The sequence below is a fragment of the Saccostrea echinata genome, unplaced genomic scaffold (genome assembly GCF_033153115.1).
Source record: "Saccostrea echinata isolate AGI-Se365-2 ecotype Australia unplaced genomic scaffold, CSIRO_AGI_Sech_v1 ptg000030l, whole genome shotgun sequence".
NCBI classification, from domain to species: Eukaryota; Metazoa; Mollusca; class Bivalvia; order Ostreida; family Ostreidae; genus Saccostrea; species Saccostrea echinata.
The window spans coordinates 33,198,028-33,215,997 of NW_026889779.1; the positions used below are offsets into that span (position 1 = coordinate 33,198,028).

Genomic DNA, 17,970 nt, shown 5'->3' on the forward strand with positions numbered 1-17,970 from the left:
GATGTATTTGTACAGCCATGTATGTTTCTGAAACTCACATGAATTTCAAAATACATTTAAAAATTAAGTATGGTTTATAGAACATCTTTAATGTAAGTGTGTTATTACATATAGTCAGTATTAACAAATCTTGCATTTGCATGCTGTTATTCAAATTTGTACAACCAATGGAAACTTGATTGCCAGGTGGATCAAAGGACAAAATATTTGATAATGACCACATCTTAGAGGTAAACGATGGATTGCAAATATAATTGTCATTATTGATAATAGCTTCACGTTGAGTTAATGGAAAAGCTCATGTTTTCCTTCTTCGTCTTAGGGTCTAGAAAATAAAATACGATTAATGGTCTGTGGTCAAGTAGTAACTATACTCTTAATGGAATCTGCAAATTGTACACAGGGATTTCAATCAAAAGTGACAAAATTATATACAGTCATGTGCTCCAACGGTTATGCCGCAATACATATCCATATTTTGAAATATGATGTTCCAAAACAATCCATAAAATATTAACCTGAGATTTTGTTTTCTAACTCGCAAGTATATGACTTTAACTATGTGAGTTTTAGGAAAATTTTGAAAATAACTCAATGGAACAAGAAAGTCTCAATATAATCGAAATAGCAGACATCGTTGGACTAAACATCTGTGAAAGAAATTGTATATACAAATGATGTACAGTTTTTCAGCAATATATAGTGATAGAGATTTCACTAAACATTTCATTCATTTCTGAGTTTAAATTGTTAATTTTAGGTATTTTAATTTTGATTTAGGCTTCTAGCTTTATGTTATTATCCCGGATAGTTTTTTATGTCAATAACTTTAGCTTCTGCATGTGTTATTATTCCGGATAATTTTATAACTTTTGTCTCTTCTTTTAAATCATCCGGAAAAATTTTATTGTACCTTTGGCTTAAGTCTCTGTGTCATTATTCCAGATAATTTTATTATGCCAATGACTAATGTACCGATGTTATCTTCATGGATAAATTTTATTAAGCCAATAACGTACGCCTTAGAGTTATTATCCCAGATAAATTTTATTTAGCCAACAACTTACGCCTCTGAGTTATTATCCCGGATAAATTTTATTATGCTGACAAAATCGGGTCTCTTTCGCCAGTCGTCATCCCAACACATCTCCATTAACTCCAGCATTTGAGGTTTGATGACCTCGGACGTGTAAATTTCCGGTTTATAGGAGTGACCACTGTGAATTGCTTTTACTATATCTAGAATGAAAAAAAAAATCAAAAACACAAGCATTTTTCAAATTTATTTCTTTATCGTCTGTTAGAGTCATAAATGTATTTTATTATTCAATTTGTGTTTTGCTTTATAAAAAATCAAGGTGACAGGAAGGTTGAAGGTGGTTTTTGCTAGCATAAAGTACATATATTTTTTTTCTTTATCATAACATTAATACTATGACATAAATGACATCTCAACAAGATATTGTTTAATAGACAGTGCACCTCTAAGATGAGTCATTTAGTAATAAGAGAGGAGTACCACGAGTGATGAGATCGTCTTCTACCTGACAGACCCATGACTTAATATAAATAGAAGCTTGCCTTGCCAAACATCTAGTATTGTATGTGTAATTTATATATGGAAATCTTAAAACCCTTAACTTCCAGTGGCAAAAGGTTTACATGTAACACAATAAACAACCATAGTTTTGTTGAGAAGCTTTTCTCTAGGATGTTAAGAAAAAAGTTCACCGGGATGTAAAACGACTTATAATCAAGTAGAGAAGTCCAAGCAGTTCCGTATAAAACATAATGCATTTTAGTAATGATGATAATAATAAAGAGATTTCATGAATCTTTTAATTCATGGACGTGAAATATGGAGATAATAAACAGTAATCAAGCTCAAAAGTCCAATTAGACAATACAATTCGGGAGCAGAGCAAACATATACCTCTAAAAATCAGAGATGGAATCAGGTGCCATGGAGGAGTAATCATTACCTATCGACCGTTCACACCCGCCGTGTGCTCCTTGTCATGATCGGGTAGACAGAAAAATCCGTGGACAATTCAGAGTGTAAATAAGGGCCTAACAGCTAGTATGATAAAAGTCAGTCAGTATTCGACTTCATGAAAGATTGTATTTGCTGACAAGTATCAAATCAAAATATTTCCTTGACCATAAAAATACTATTTCCCCAAGCTAATTCCTTTTTTTCAAACGATATATAGGACGGACGAACAATATAAGATTCCTTTTTATAGGTAGGAATAAGAAAATCAAATAATAAGCATTCGGTGTTATCGTTCCAAGGTCATTATAAACATTGATTAATTAAAATCAAAGATACCTCTCGGTGTCTTTCCTGTTACTGGAAATGGACCGTTTCGGTAAAACGTTTCATGCATGATGATACCATAACTATATACATCGCCAGTGCTTGTACCATTCCTGGGGAAAATGCCATCAAACCTTAATATTTCCGGAGAAGTCCATAACAAATCTGGATAGAAATGAACATGATAGCAACATCAATAAGTTGCAATATGTGATGCTGTACTAATGTATGATTATCAAACTCTAATGGTTTAGGAGAGCAATGTTAAAGATACACTCCATTTATTTAAGTAGAATCGGCAGTATCTTATATTATACTCTGTAGTTTTGAAAATTCAGATATTGTTTTGGCTTTCTTTATTATTGGGATATGACATTACCTTGAATTTGATCAAAAGATTGTTTTTGAATGCATTGACAATCAATTTCATTTTTTTTTTCTTTTCAAATTGAATTTTGTTCACATTAACCTGTATATTTATGAGTTTTTCCTCCTATTTTTTTTTTTTTTATAAAGTTTTACTCGAAGTCATTTTTTTACTCTTACCAAATCCAACAACAGAATAGCAAAAAAAAACGTATAATCATGACGTCTGCTTTTGATTAACAACCAGATTTTGATGGCTTTCGCAAAAAAAAACACATGCCTTTAATGAGCATAAAGAATTATACAAGAATGTAAATAAGTGACATATATCCCCAAAGGAGTCTACATTCAGATTTGCACGAAGTAATATTGCTATGAAAGGACATGTAAATTTTGAATGATATTCACTGATAATAAAAAGTAGAAAATTCCTCATTCAGTACATTTGATTTCTTTCTAGTCGACGGAGTAACTTCATTGTTAATGATGAATGTCTGTTCCAAGCCAACCTTTGAAATCCTCCATTTTTTTAATATTTGCGACACCCTCTTGTTTGTAGAAAGCAGATGCACCGTAATCTGTAACCTTCACGGTCCATCTGTTGTCGATGATGCAATTAGAACTTTTAAGTCGACCGTGGGATTTCAGGACTGATGTGTGGAGATACTTCATTCCCTGAATTTAAACAAGAATGTCTGACTGGGTATAGAATTAAAACAAAAGAAAATAGCCCTGTCTTAAGATATTCAATATTAAATCTTACCAAAGCGATGTCTTTCAGTATTGTAACTTTGAAAGCCCATTCTAACTTAATATCATCATTTTCCAATACATCCTAAAGAAATAGAAAAACCTTGAAAAAATATTAAACATTTACCGTGGAAAAATATTAATGCATAAAATATCCAGTCCTTTTCAGTGTGTATTTGGGACTGAACATTATAAAAATCATCATAATATACTGAAAGAGAAACTATTTTTAACTTCCAAAGTCATGAATAACAAACAAATTTATCTATATTCATCACTTATCTTGTTTTTCAATGAATGGAACTTAATGTATATTGTGAATGCTGTTAATAAAGCTATCAATAAAATATCTTCAAGAGCAAATGTACCTGAAGACTCCCCTTGGTGCCATAAAGAAAGAGGCAGCAGATATTGGGAGGATCAATGCAAGCTCCAACAAAGGGATTCACATTGGCATGTAAAAACTCCCGCATCTAAAAGCAACAATGTACCATTGTGTCATCTTTTTGTTAATGTATCATCACATGTAAAGAGAGTTCCCGTAATTAATATTGTTGGGGTTTTTTTTAAGAAATTGAACAAAATCAGAAAAAAAAAACACTGTACAGCTTTGAGTTCTATGAGATTGGTCATGCTTAGCTGAATGCTGGATAACTGGCTGGATTTGAGTGCCACTGTCTGGCCGTTGTATTCTGCAGTCTGTGTGTAGTTCAGTACCCCAGTGCCTTCACTGCTACAGTCCCTCTCACGTAAAGAAAACGTACTTTTACTGAGCTAAAAAACAAGGAAAAGATACTAAATGCTAGGACAAAAAATAGGAGCTAAGCAAGAAGAAAAGGAACTAAAGACTAGGACAATCAAAGTACTGAAAGTACTGATACGAGTTGATGGTTGCCCAAGCTTAGCTAATGGGTATTGCTTTAGTGATGAAAAATTGAAATGTCTCTTTAGAAACAGAAATTTAAATTTCCATTTTATTTCTGATGTCAATTTTTTGACATGATGCAATGTATTTTAAAATCCAATTAACAAATAATACTTTGTGTTAATATAAGAAAACAATATTTCTTTCTTTTTACAGTATAAATGTATACAAGTTATACATTCATTGAGCATTGCTGCCTTATTTTAACAAATGAAATGCACTTGCACAACTATCTAAAGGTATATTAAAACCACAATTTTTGACATTCCTTAGTGTGTATGCAGCAAGTATTCATTTTACATTTTTTATAATCAATGACTAGTATTATACCACGTATAAAAATGTCAATTTTTAAAACATTATTCTGGTCTTCCAGTTTGAAGTGTAGTAAGCCAATAAACAGTACAAGAGAATGAATTTTTAGAAAGTCAATGTCAATTTTTCTTTGTCCGTAAATATTTCATAATTGACACAAACATTTTCAAATATAGAAAGCAAAAACAAAAAATATAATCTTAATACCATAAGTTTAATACAGTATCCATGTTTCAGATTTACAAATAAATGATACAATAATGAAAGTAATAATACAATCATGATACACAGGGTCAAATTAATATAATCAACATAAAGTGACATCGACACATTATAAACTTCGCAGTTTAAGTTATAACAAATAAGTAATTCTAAAAATCAGTGTCATGGACCTTATACCATGGTTCAAAAGGAACAGCTAAAAATTAACCTGACACCATTAGTAAAAGTAATCAAACGTTGGAGCTTGATGATTAAACCTGTATTCTAAATGAAAAGGTGATAATGATAATATTGCAAAATCTAAACAGTCTGTGTCGGTTGATACATGTATTTTAAACCTAGTATGTATTTTAAACCTAGAATATATCACAGCGCCAAAACACTAAAATAGTGTCAAGTGATTTGAGGTTCATGGCTGACGAAAGTCATTTTCTTTCAAAAGAAAAACACAATAAGCTGTTATTAAATAAATTTTTACAAAGAATATTTATATAAGGGAAAAGTCCTTATTATAAAGATGGGCATTCTTCACTTCACATTTGAAAGCAAGGGGTGGTTGTCTTCCAACATACAAAACACAGCCAGCTGAATTCTTCAATATATCTATGTTTGAAATTCCAGTACTTCAACAAAAGGTTTATACATATCTTCACAGGCACAAAGCAATGACCATCTCTTTTGCACTGCCTTTTGTGGTTTATGCTTCTACAAAAGTAAAATCAAGGTTCTGAGAGGCACATAGCATTGATATATTTACGACTATTGATTTAATATCAAATATTTGATTAAGTTTAATTTTCTTAATTTCCAGGATTTTTGGAATTCCCTCTTGTTGTGAAATTTAAGAAATTTCTCCTCTTTTCCATGCTTTACTCACATTTAAAAACCAGACAAAATACAATTATTTAGCTCTTAAATTAAATTCTCAATTTCTCAGCCAGTCTGGAAAAACTTGTCAACATTACGGTAGGTAATTTTTTAACAAGCCTCTTTTTTCAAGTAAGCATTTTGCATAGACAGATATTAATTAATTTACTTTAAAATGTATACAAAGTTTCTATTCATTTTTAATCATTTGTTACCAGTAGATTATATATGCATAAAATAATTGTCTTACCAAAATTAACCAAAACACTTAAAATTTTATACTAATTCTAAGAGAAAATTGAGTTGTTCCCCTTTTAAATTAGGCACTTATATTTAATACTTTGGTATAGACCATGTGGCAGTGCCTATTCGTGTGTTAATGATCGGATTAATTAATGTAAATATGTTGCTGTTTCGAAAATAAATAAAATGTTTCTTTTTCAGTATTTACTTTGTTGTCAAATCATATTTTCAAACAATGGTTTCCAAAGTAAAATGACGATAACATAAAACTGCAAGTATTTGTTTGAAATGAGATTTACATTAATAGTTTTTTTATGTTCGAGAATCTTATATCTTGTGATTAATGTATATGTGTATATATAGCAGATCGAATTGTTTCAAAATTAATTGATCAATGATATAGATTCAGAGAGTGCACAAGTTTCAGTTGTACAATTTGTTTATTTAATGACGTACAAAATGGATTGGAATATTATATGGGCAATTTGTAAACAGAGCTGACATTGCACAGTGCAGTTCTTATCAGCTACACTGACAGTGATGGAGATAAGTTTCGCCTATTTCACCAGGTCAACCTCAGCCTTAATACATGTAGTAAGAGTCGTGCTCTTTAAATAAACAAATAGCTTTTTGAATTAATAGACTCTGTATCGTCTTGTACAAAGTTTTTTTGTACAAAGCCGAGCCATTAGCAGTGAGAAGATGGCGCTATATAAACATTCAACACGTATACTCGTTCAGTATGACTATCGATAAACTAACAGACTTAGCTTAATTATTTGTTAGAATTACATATAACTAAATAAATAAATGCATAAATTTAATTACCTTATTGTGTCTCCTTTATCCCTCCAAGTATGCATCAATTTAAGTCTTTTTCTTTTGAAGTAACACTGTCGATTTTTCGTGCCAATGTGCATTTATTGTTGTTTACAAACAAAACAGTGTGGTGCGTAGGAAGATGAAAAATAGTTCAGTCAGATTTTAATCTCAACCCTTTCTTTCAGCATTTTAAGTGATTCATGTAATACATCATATGTTTGAGAAAAAATGAAATTTTAAAAAATAGACTCTGCACATATGTATATATAGGAATATGAGAAGTTTCGAAATACACTTTTGTTTCTTCAGCGGTTTAAAGTACACTATATTTTTGTCGAACCGGCAAAATAAAGAAATTCGATAAAAATGATATTGTGTATACCTAATATGAATTTGCTTTTTGAGAAGAAACGGTATAATGTGTACAAAAAATAAGTTCGTTTTCATTTATGTTGAATTTTTCAAAATCAAAGATAAATTATTGAAGAAGGAACTAAATAAATGAGCTGTGTTCTTTGGTTGCAATGCAGGAAAACCTGAGTAAGAGCGGAACTGAGTTGATGTTCCATCAACTCGTAAAAAAAATAGGAGCTAAAATCAAAGAAAAGGTACTAAAGGCTAGTTCAAAAAATAGGAGCTAAAAAACAAGGAAAATGAACTAAAGACTAGCACAAAATTAGGTCATATTTAATAAAATAAAGAAACAATAAAATGTTTTGTTATCCTTGGAGGGACTAGACTTTATGGCTGCATCATTAAAAAAGTCGTGAAGGTCAACTTCTGTTGCATTGTATTAAGTATTAAAGAATCGAGGGAGGAGAATTCATTGTGCTAAGTTTGGTGGAAATTTAGCAGGTGGTTCTGGAGAGTGAAAATTGGCAAAGTTTATAGAAAAACAAGACACACACAGACAGACAAACAAACAGAAGATCAACCAACACTTTCCGATTAGAAAGGTTTCTTTAAGCTTTGACAGAGGTGAGAAAAACTGATGTCAAAATAGAGTCTGATAACGAGGTGCTGGTGAACCTGTCATTCTTTACAATACCTACTAATTTGATCAGCAAACAAAATAATTATACATTATTCAGGTACAAAATGTCTTTCCAAAAAAGTCTAATTAATTAAACACTTCGTCATTGTGGAGAGAAGGGTAAAGATTCACACATCAGTTAAATTAGAACCCAGATGTACGGCTGTCGGTTTGTTGCCTTTAGATCATTACGGTTACCTGTCCACAGACGCGCGATTTTTGCCGTCAGAATTGTGCTTTTATTATGTTAGTCCCGATTTATAAATACGTATATCAGTTTTTAGTCTCCTGTAAATTATATAGCCTCTTTTCCGGATACAATCCTTAGAGTAGGTGTGAACAGTGTTATTAAGGAATATCATGCAAACATACAATCTACGTAGATCACTTTTTTCCGTAGTTATTCCTAGAAACCATGTGTATCTGCATTTATGAATGATAAATTAGATGAAATGAAGTTACTTAGCCGTCTATCCAGTTTTGATATCAAAATAACGTTTTTCAAAAGCGATTAATTTACACCTTCCGTTAGCTTTAGAGATTGGGAGTTTATAAGAACCTCCCTAACAAAAAAATACTATACTTAACTATAGTTAAATACAGTTTACTATAGTAAACTAAAGTAAATCCGAGTTTCAAAGTTATCACTTCAGTAAATCAAAGTTCTCATAGTGTCAAAATTATTGCTTTAGTAAATCAAAGTTTTCATAGTCATCACTATAGTAAATCAAAGTTTTCATAGTGATCACTATGGTAATTCAAAGTGTTAACGTTTACACTTTTTCAAATCAAAGTTTCATAGTCAGCATTATGGGTTTTCGACATGAAGCCTCTAGAAATTGAAAGTTTAAAATTTATTTCATGCACTACCTTATATAATTTTCTGTTTTACATTCTATTTCAAATAATTCCATGAACTTTGCATGCAATTCATTTTTTTGCATTCAATTTTATTTTTAATTTTATACCTTTTCAAAAAAAAACAAAAAAAAATTATGGTTATCAAAGACTTCTACTTGATAACATTTGTAGAATGAATATTGTTTGACTTTTATTTCAATTGGCCTTTTATATATTAGTAAATAAAATAATTTAATGTCATCAAGTATGTAAACAAGATGTATAGAGTTACCATCTTAAATACATTGGTATAAAGTATATTTGATTGAACCCTTTAATAAATCAAAGTTTTCAAAGTGAACACTTAAGTATTTCAAAGTTTTCATAGTGTCAAAGTGATCACTACAGTAAATAGAATTTTTCACAGTGATCACTATAGTATAAATCACAGTTTTCATAGTGATCAATATGGTAAATCATAGTTAAAGTTAAAGGCTAGGACAACAAATAGGAGCTAAAAATCAAGGAAAAGGTACTAAAGACTAGGATAAAAATAGCTCATATTTAATAAAATAAAGAAACAACAAAGATTTTTATTAACTTTATTCCGAGGAACTAGAACTTTATGGCTGCATCATTAAAACACAATTATCTTAATTACTTCTCCTTTATATACTTATTGATCTGTTAAAAAAATTCTGAAAAGTCAACTTTTGTTGCATTATATTAAGTATCAAAGTATTGAGGGAGTATATATATATATATATATATATATATATATATATATATATATATATATATATATATATATATATATATGTGTGTGTGTGTGTGTGTGTATGTATGTATGTATGTATGTATGTATGTATAAGTTGTTTGACCAAATTGCGGAAATTGTTTCATTATGGGATGTTAACGTTCATACATACCTCGCACTGAATGTTAAGTGTCACATATTGTCCGAATGAGTGAATAGGTTAAAGTTTTCACGTTCTTACTATTTTCTAGGGGTTTTTTCCAGTCACCTAATTTTACTGATCAACTTTGCAAAGCTTATACTAATACGGACTGTATGTGACCTATATATATATTAAGAGCAACATTAGATAGGGAAACGTGTTTGGAGTAGGACATCCCCACACATACACTACTTATAGATGTAATTAAATAGACAGGACTAATTCTGACCTTGTTTTTCCTGAAAATATTAATTTTGAGATTTTCAAAGTATTCCAAGTATGTAAAATTTTGAGTCCCCTACTACAGCCCCATCCCTGCTCCGCTAGCCATGATCTGAAGTCTCACGAATTTACACTCAAGGCAATTTGTGCTAAGTTTGGTGGAAATTAGGAGGGTGGTTCTGGAGAGTAATTGAAAATTTGCAACGTTTACAGAAAACATAACACACAGGCAGACAAACAAACAGAAGGTCGCCGAACACGTTCCAATCAGAAAAGGTAACTTTAAGCTTTGGCTTGGGTGAGAAAAATGGATGTCAAATTAGAGTCTGATAACGAGGTGCTGGTGAACCTGTCATTCCTGGCAATACCTACTAATTTAATCAGCAAACAAAATAATTATGCCTCAGCGTATGCATTGTTCAAGTATAAGATGACTTTTAAAAAAGTCTAATTAATTAAACACTTCGTCATCATGGAGAGAAGGGTAAAGATTCACACATCAGTTAAATTAGAACCCAGATGTATGGCTGTCGGTTTGTTGCCTTTAGATCATTACGGTTACATGTCCACAGACGCGCAATTTTTGCCGTACGAATTGTGCTTTTATTATGTAAGTCCCGATGTATAAATATATTCTGTCAGTTATATAGCCTCTTTTCCGGATACAATCCTTAGAGTAGGTGTGACTAGTGTTATTAAGGAATATCATGCACACATACAATCTATGGAGATCACTTTATTCCGTAGTTATTCCTAAACACCACGTGTATCTGCAATTATTAATGATTAATTAGATGAAATGAAGCTACTTAGTCGTCTACCCAGTTTTGATATCAAAATAACATTTTTCAAAAGCGATTAATTTATGCCTTCCGTTAGCTTTATAGATTGGGAGTTTATAAGAACCTCCCTAACAAAAAAAAATACAATCGTTAACTATAGTTTACTATAGTTAAGTATAGTAAATCCGAGTTTCAAAGTTATCACTTTAGTAAATCAAAGTTTTCATAGTGTCAAAATTATTGCTTTAGTAAATCAAAGTTTACATAGTCATCACTATGGTAATTCAAAGTGTCAACGTTTACACTTTTTTAAATCAAAGTTTCAAAGTCAGCATTATGGGTTTCCGACATGAAGCCTCTAGAAATTGAAAGTTTAAAATTTATTAAATGTACTACCTTCTATAATTTTCTGTTGTACATTCTATTTCAAATAATTCCATGAACTTTGCATGCAATTCATTTTTTTGCATTCAATTTTATTTTTAATTTTATACTGTTTGAAAAAAAAAATTATGGTATTCAAACACTTCTACTTGATAACATTTCTAGAATGAATATTGTTAAACTTTTATTTCAATTGGCCTTTTTTATATTAGTAAATAACATGATTAAATGTTATCAAGTATGTAAACAAGATGTATAGATTTACCACCTTAAATACATTGATATAAAGTATATTTGATTGAACCCTTTAATAAATCAAAGTTTTCAAAGTGAACACTATAGTATTTCAAAGTTTTCATAGTGTCAAAGTGATCACTATAGTAAATAGAATTTTTCATAGTGTGAATAGTGTTTATAGTATAAATCAAAGTTTTCATAGTGATCAATATGGTAAAACAAAGTTAAAGTTAAAGGCTAGGACAACAAATAGGAGCTAAAAATCAAGGAAAAGGTACTAAAGACTAGGATAAAAATAGCTCATATTTAATAAAATAAAGAAACAACAAAGATTTTTATTAACTTTATTCTGAGGAACTAGAACTTTATGGCTGCATCATTAAAACACAATTATCTTAATAACTTCTCCTTTATATACGAGGGGTTATCAAAAAGTTTGTGGACTAGCGCTATAAAATTAAAACTGCTTTAGGTACATCAATGAATGTTTACACATTTAGTTAGCATATTTTTTTTCTATCTATAGAATAAACCATAAATCAGAAGTTTTATTTTTTTAATAAATTGTTAATATTTTTGTAAGCAATGGTATGTCCATGCGGCGCAACCTCAAATATGACGTTTTTTCTACCTAGAGTAACTGAGAAAAACTCTTATGATATGAGCATTTGTCATAAAAAAATTCCGTTATTTCAGGCATGTGGTACCTCACAATTGTTCCGTAAAATTTGCAATTTTTACCCCATTCTGTAAGTTCTATGAAATTTTATCGTAAATTTTAAATGGAGTGTTCAAAAGTTAAGGGCTTGAAAATGACGTCAAAAAGGGGGGAGGAGTTTCTTTTTCCAGTATTCTATAAAGTTTCGCACCTGGAAAAACTGGTATAGATTGAGGGAATGTTTAAAAGGGCTACAGAAGAATAAAATGCATCCAGAGTGCTTGTTTTTAAACGCTCAAAAGGATCTCGAGAGATGAAAGATACACAGTTAATGTTGATTTGTAGTCAGGGTGTCAAAAGTCAGTCACGTTTAAAAATGACGTTGATCATGTGTAGTAGAAATTGAACTCCAACAAGCTAATCAAGTGAGGATTTTTCCCTATGTATAGATCCATTTACAATATTATATGCGTTGAAAACAGCTGTTCATGACATTTTAAAGTCATATTAACAAGACGGGGTTAATGCCTTACTTTACTCCAGATAATCTCACTAAGATAAGTGTATGAGATGGAGAGAGTGGACATTGAGAAACAATTACGTTGTCGGACGTCATGAAACTAAACGGCGACAGCGCCGGGTGATCATATAACGTCTTTTTTAATTTTAGAATAATTTAGAAAATTATCAACTTATCAAACTAACATTTTCATAACTTCTTAAACTTTTGTTGTTTTATGTTTGTTATAAATTTTGTAAGCACAGACTACATAGTATTAATTTTATCGCATCAGTCCACGAACTTTTTGATAACCCCTCGTACATATTGATCTGTTTTAAAAAATTTGAAAGTCAACTTTTGTTGCATATATATATATATATATATATATATATATATATATATATATATATATATAAGTAGTTTGACCAAATTGCGGAAATTGTTTCATTCTGGGATGTTAACGTTCATACATACCTCGCACTGAATGTTAAGTGTCACATATTGTCCGAATGAGTGAATAGGTTAAAGTTTTCACGTTCTTATTATTTTCTAGGGGTTTTTTCCAGTCACCTAATTTTACTGATCAACTTTGCAAAGCTTATACTAATATGGACTGTTTGTGACCTATATATTAAGAGGATCATTAGATAGGGAAACGTGTTTGGAGTAGGACATCCCCACACATACACTACTTATAGATGTGATTAAATAGTCAGGACTAATTCTGACCTTGTTTTTCCTGAAAATATTAATTTTGAGATTTTCAAAATATTTCAAGTATGCAAAATTTTGAGTCCCCTACTACAGCCCCATCCCTGCTCCGCTAGCCATGAAGTCTCACGAATTTACACTCAGGGCAATTTGTGCTAAGTTCGGGGGAAATTTGGAGGGTGGTTCTGGAGAGTAATTGAAAATTTGCAAAGTTTACAGAAAAACATGTCACACACAGGCAGACAAACAAACAGAAGATCGCCCAACACTTTCCAATCAGAAAAGGTAACTCTTAGTTTTGGCTTGGGTGAGAAAAATTGATGTCAAATTAGAGTCTGATAACGAGGTGCTGGTGAACCTGTCATTTCTGACAATACCTACTAATTTAATCAGCAAACAAAATAATTATGCGTCAGCGTATGCATTGTTCAAGTATAAAATGACTTTCAAAAAAAGTCTAATTAATTAAACGCTTCGTCATCGTGGAGATAAGGGTAAAGATTCACACATCAGTTAAATTAGAACCCAGAGGTATGGCTGTCGGTTTGTCGCCTATTACGGTTACATGTCCACAGACGCGCAAATTTTGCCGTAAGAATTGTACTTTTATTATGTAAGTCCCGATTTATAAATATATATCAGTTTTTTAGTCTTCTGTCAGTTTTTAACTAGAAAAGTTATATAGCCTCTTTTCCGGATACAATCCTTAGAGTAGGTGTGACCAGTGTAATAATTAAGGAATATCATGCATACACTGTACATACCATCTACGGAGATCACTTTATTCCGTAGTTATTCCTAGAAACCACTTGTATCCACATATATTAATGATGAATTAGATGAAATGAAACTACCTAGTCGTCTACCCAGTTTTGATATCAAAATAACATTTTTCAAAAGCGATTAATTTATGCCTTCCTTTAGGTTTATAGATTGGGAGTTTATAAGGACATCCTTAACAAAAAAAATGCTATAGTAAACTATAATTTATTATAGTTAAATATAGTAAATCCGAGTTTCAAAGTTATCACTTTAGTAAATCAAAGTTTTCATAGTGTCAAAACTATCTCTTTAGTAAATCAAAGTTTTCATAGTCATCACTATGGTAACTCAAAGTGTCAACCTTTACACTTTTTTTAAATCAAAGTTTCAAAGTCAGCATTATGGGTTTTCGACATGAAGCCTCTAGAAATTGAAAATTTATTAAATGTACTACCTTATATAATTTTCTGTTTTAAATTCTATTTCAAATAATTCCATGCACTTTGCATGCAATTCATTTTTTTTTATTCAATTTTATTTTTACTTTCATACTTTTTGATTTTATACTTTTCAAAGACTTCTACTTGATAACATTTCTAGAATGAATATTGTTTAGCTTTTATTTCCATTGGCCTTTTTTATAGTAGGAAATAACATGATTTAATGTTATCAAGTATGTGAACAAGATGTATAGAGTAACCATCTTAAATGCATTGATAGAAAGTATATTTGATTGAATAAATCTTTAATTGATGAATAAACCTTTAATAAATCAAAGTTTTCAAAGTGAACACTATAGTATTTCAAAGTTTTCATAGTGTCAAAGTGATCACTATAGTAAATAGAATTTTTCATAGTGATCACTATAGTATAAATCACAGTTTTCATAGTGATCAATATGGAAAATCAAAGTTTTCATAGTGTCAAAGTTATCAGTATGGTAAATCAAAGTTTTCATATTTATCACTAAAGTAAATCAAAGTGTTAAAGTTATCACTATAGTTAACTATGGTTTTCATAGTGTCAGAATTTCACTGTAGTTAAGAATAGTAAACTATAGCTAACTATAGTATTTTTTGTTAGGGCTGGGCTAATACTTTTCGTACATGCACATTTATCTTGAAACACGCATCCCATCGATAAGCTATTGATTTTCACGTGATGACTAGAACAATAACAATAAATTATAAATAATAATAAATTAACAATAAATTTCAATAGTTCATATCTACCTGACTTCCAATACCACGTTTGTTCCTTTTAGTACTTATGTCCTTGAAATCAATTTTCCAGGTCATCTGCAAAATCGTCATGTCGTATTTTCTCTTTCTGTAAATAAATTGAATATTTACAGATTTGTTGTCAAGGTTAAGACCAATATTAAAGGAAAATATTTCCATCCAAAGATATACGATTTTCAATATCATATCTATAAAAACCCTTATTTTTAGAATAGTTTGTAAAATAACATTTGTTTCAAGCTTCTGGTCTCAATTTGCAAGAAAAAATTATATTTATTTTATTTTTAAACCATAACCTGCTTTATCTGCGTTTTCAAGTTCAATAGAAGATGCATTGTACATTATCCTAGTCATTTTGCTTGGTTTTATCTAAAATGAATTATCCGATGATATCAATAAAAGCATCTTCATAAGGAAAAACGGACTTAACAAAATCTTGTCATATTTTAATTTTCATGTAGTTCGCAAACCTTATGTATAATCCTGCGATGATGCTAGCGATGAGTAGCAAGACAAAGGCAGAGAGTGCGATGATAATATTTGTGGTATGATCTGAATCAATAAAATGTCTATTGTTACAGACAATACAATTAAACTCTCCAAAAAGGGATAGCACAAGTAAGTGTCAAATAAAATATCAAATATGGCATTATTAAAAGTTTACAGTGATAATAATCTGTAGAAGTGTAATCCAATGTATTGTTGGCACATGCTTCCTTTCACAAATTAGTAAATGTTTAAAAATGATATAAATACTTCAGAGGAAATCAAACCTTATATTTGCATGCAAAAAAATAATAATTTAAGGTAATTGTTTGGTAACAAGGACATAAATTCTAATCACCTCCTATTACAGTTTCGGATTCTCAACAGAAGCGATGAGATACCTGTTATTCATAGATTCAATGAAAAATATAAATAGAAAACTTTGAAAGAGACCTTTGTTCACAGGGGGACAGAACTCGTTGGAGAAGCCACACGGTGGTGTACTTGGTGGTGCCTCCCCGTCTTTGGTCAACCACAAAGTAGACTTATCTTGCCAAATACTCACTATCTAAAAAATAAACCATAAGTTCTATAAAAAACTTACCTTCACAGTTTTTAAATCAGGTTTCCTTTTTTCGATTCTATGCATGTTAATTACCCAAACACATTATTTTGAATGTTTGCACCACTTTCTGAAATTGTACATTATTCTTTTTTCCCGTTATCAGAATCCTCCATAAAATGGTCACCTAAAATACCTTGTTTTTCTTAAGAATTTTAATTTAGATAGATTTGAATAAACAAGGCATTGAAAAAGATAAATTAGTTTTATTTAATTCAAATCTTTCATTATTTAGAAACCTGAAACAGCTATTACCTACGAGTCCGTCTCTACTAAAAAAAAAAACTACCTCCAAACCCGTCTCCACAAAAAAAAAAAAAAAAAAAAAAAAAAAAAAAAAAAAAAACAACCTCCGAGCCTGTCTCAACAAAAAGCCTACCTCCGATCCCGTCTCTACAATAGCAAATATCCTGGCCTCGTCGCTTTCGTTCTTCATATCCTCCACCCAGAACACGGGCTGTTTGTCGCCATTCCCGTCAAAATTAATTTTTCCACTTGTACCTTTTAAAAATAAACTAGTGGCGCGGCATAACACAAACGTTTTAAAACAGAAAAAAAGTCTACAAAATTCCTTAGAAAATATTTTTTAGGTTGGTACTATTTATAGAATTCACAAAACGTCCCAAAAATTAAAAGTAAATCCAATGCATTTCTGTTTCATGGTTCTAACTGCATAAGCTCATAATCAAAAAGCATTACCTTTATTTGAGTAACCGAAATTTGTGTTTTCATATAAGTATTGATCTCTTTATTAAGTATTTTTTTTTACATTATACGTATATAAGAATATTTATTTTTCCCTTTTTCTATTTTTTCTCCATTTTTATTATTATCATTATTATTTACTAGACTTTGACCCGCGCGTGCATGGGTTGACATTGTTATGAATGTATCCATGTGCATATCGGACATTTACAAAATAGATACATCGACACATTCATATTGTAAGGTACTTTTGAAATAAACAATAAATGTGAATATAATTCTGTTTTTTTTTTCTTTCTTTTTTTTTTTGTTTGTTCTTAAAATTGGTGCGTAACGGCGTAGCGCAGAATGGGTTTGACCCCAAGTTTAGCTATAAATCAAGTCATGAGTTCGAATAACGCCGGAGCTTACATAAATTTCACCTCATATCAAGCAAAGTAATGAAAATGAAGAAATATGCTAAGCTGGTATTTTTACACAATCAGTTATTAAACTAAATGTGTAATAAATTTTGTAACAATTTTAACACTGCAGGTCTCAAATTGTTCAAAATATGACCTCAACAATAAAAGAGTTATTAAGCACTGCTAATACGTATACTTTATATGTACACAGGTTATAGACATGTATATAATCTGTAAAAGCAGAAATGAAAATGGACAAATGTGCTATACTGGTATTTCTACACAATTTAGCAGATGTGAAGTAGGACAGATTATCTTGCAAATACCCCCCCCCCCTTCCAAAAAAAAAAAAACAAAAAACAAAAAACAAAAAAAAAAACATACTGGTTGTTCAAGAGATCATAATAAAAATTAAGAATATCAAATGTACTTTATCAAATATATGATATAAGAAAATGCTTTCATGACTGTCTGTTTTGATAAAAATTAATGTAATATCCTTGAATTAGTAATATTTTGAATCGATTCGATTAAAACCCAACCCTCGGTTTTTGAATAATTTTGATTCGATTTTTGGAAACAATATGTTTGC

General features: G+C 30.5%; 1 protein-coding gene across 1 annotated transcript in view; it reads right to left on the minus strand.

Annotated features, from left to right (window-relative positions):
* The window catches only part of LOC133197054 (atrial natriuretic peptide receptor 1-like), a 52,933-nt gene that overhangs the window by 10,562 nt on the left and 24,401 nt on the right, over positions 1-17,970 (minus strand). Inside the window, exons 8-17 of the mRNA XM_061332894.1 lie at positions 16,649-16,770; positions 16,140-16,215; positions 15,632-15,713; positions 15,153-15,249; positions 4,043-4,210; positions 3,805-3,909; positions 3,450-3,521; positions 3,196-3,361; positions 2,366-2,485; positions 1,068-1,239 (exon numbers count right to left, since the gene is read on the minus strand). Coding sequence (XP_061188878.1) covers positions 1,068-1,239; positions 2,366-2,485; positions 3,196-3,361; positions 3,450-3,521; positions 3,805-3,909; positions 4,043-4,210; positions 15,153-15,249; positions 15,632-15,713; positions 16,140-16,215; positions 16,649-16,770 — 1,180 coding nt within the window. The remainder of the gene's footprint in view (positions 1-1,067; positions 1,240-2,365; positions 2,486-3,195; positions 3,362-3,449; positions 3,522-3,804; positions 3,910-4,042; positions 4,211-15,152; positions 15,250-15,631; positions 15,714-16,139; positions 16,216-16,648; positions 16,771-17,970) is intronic.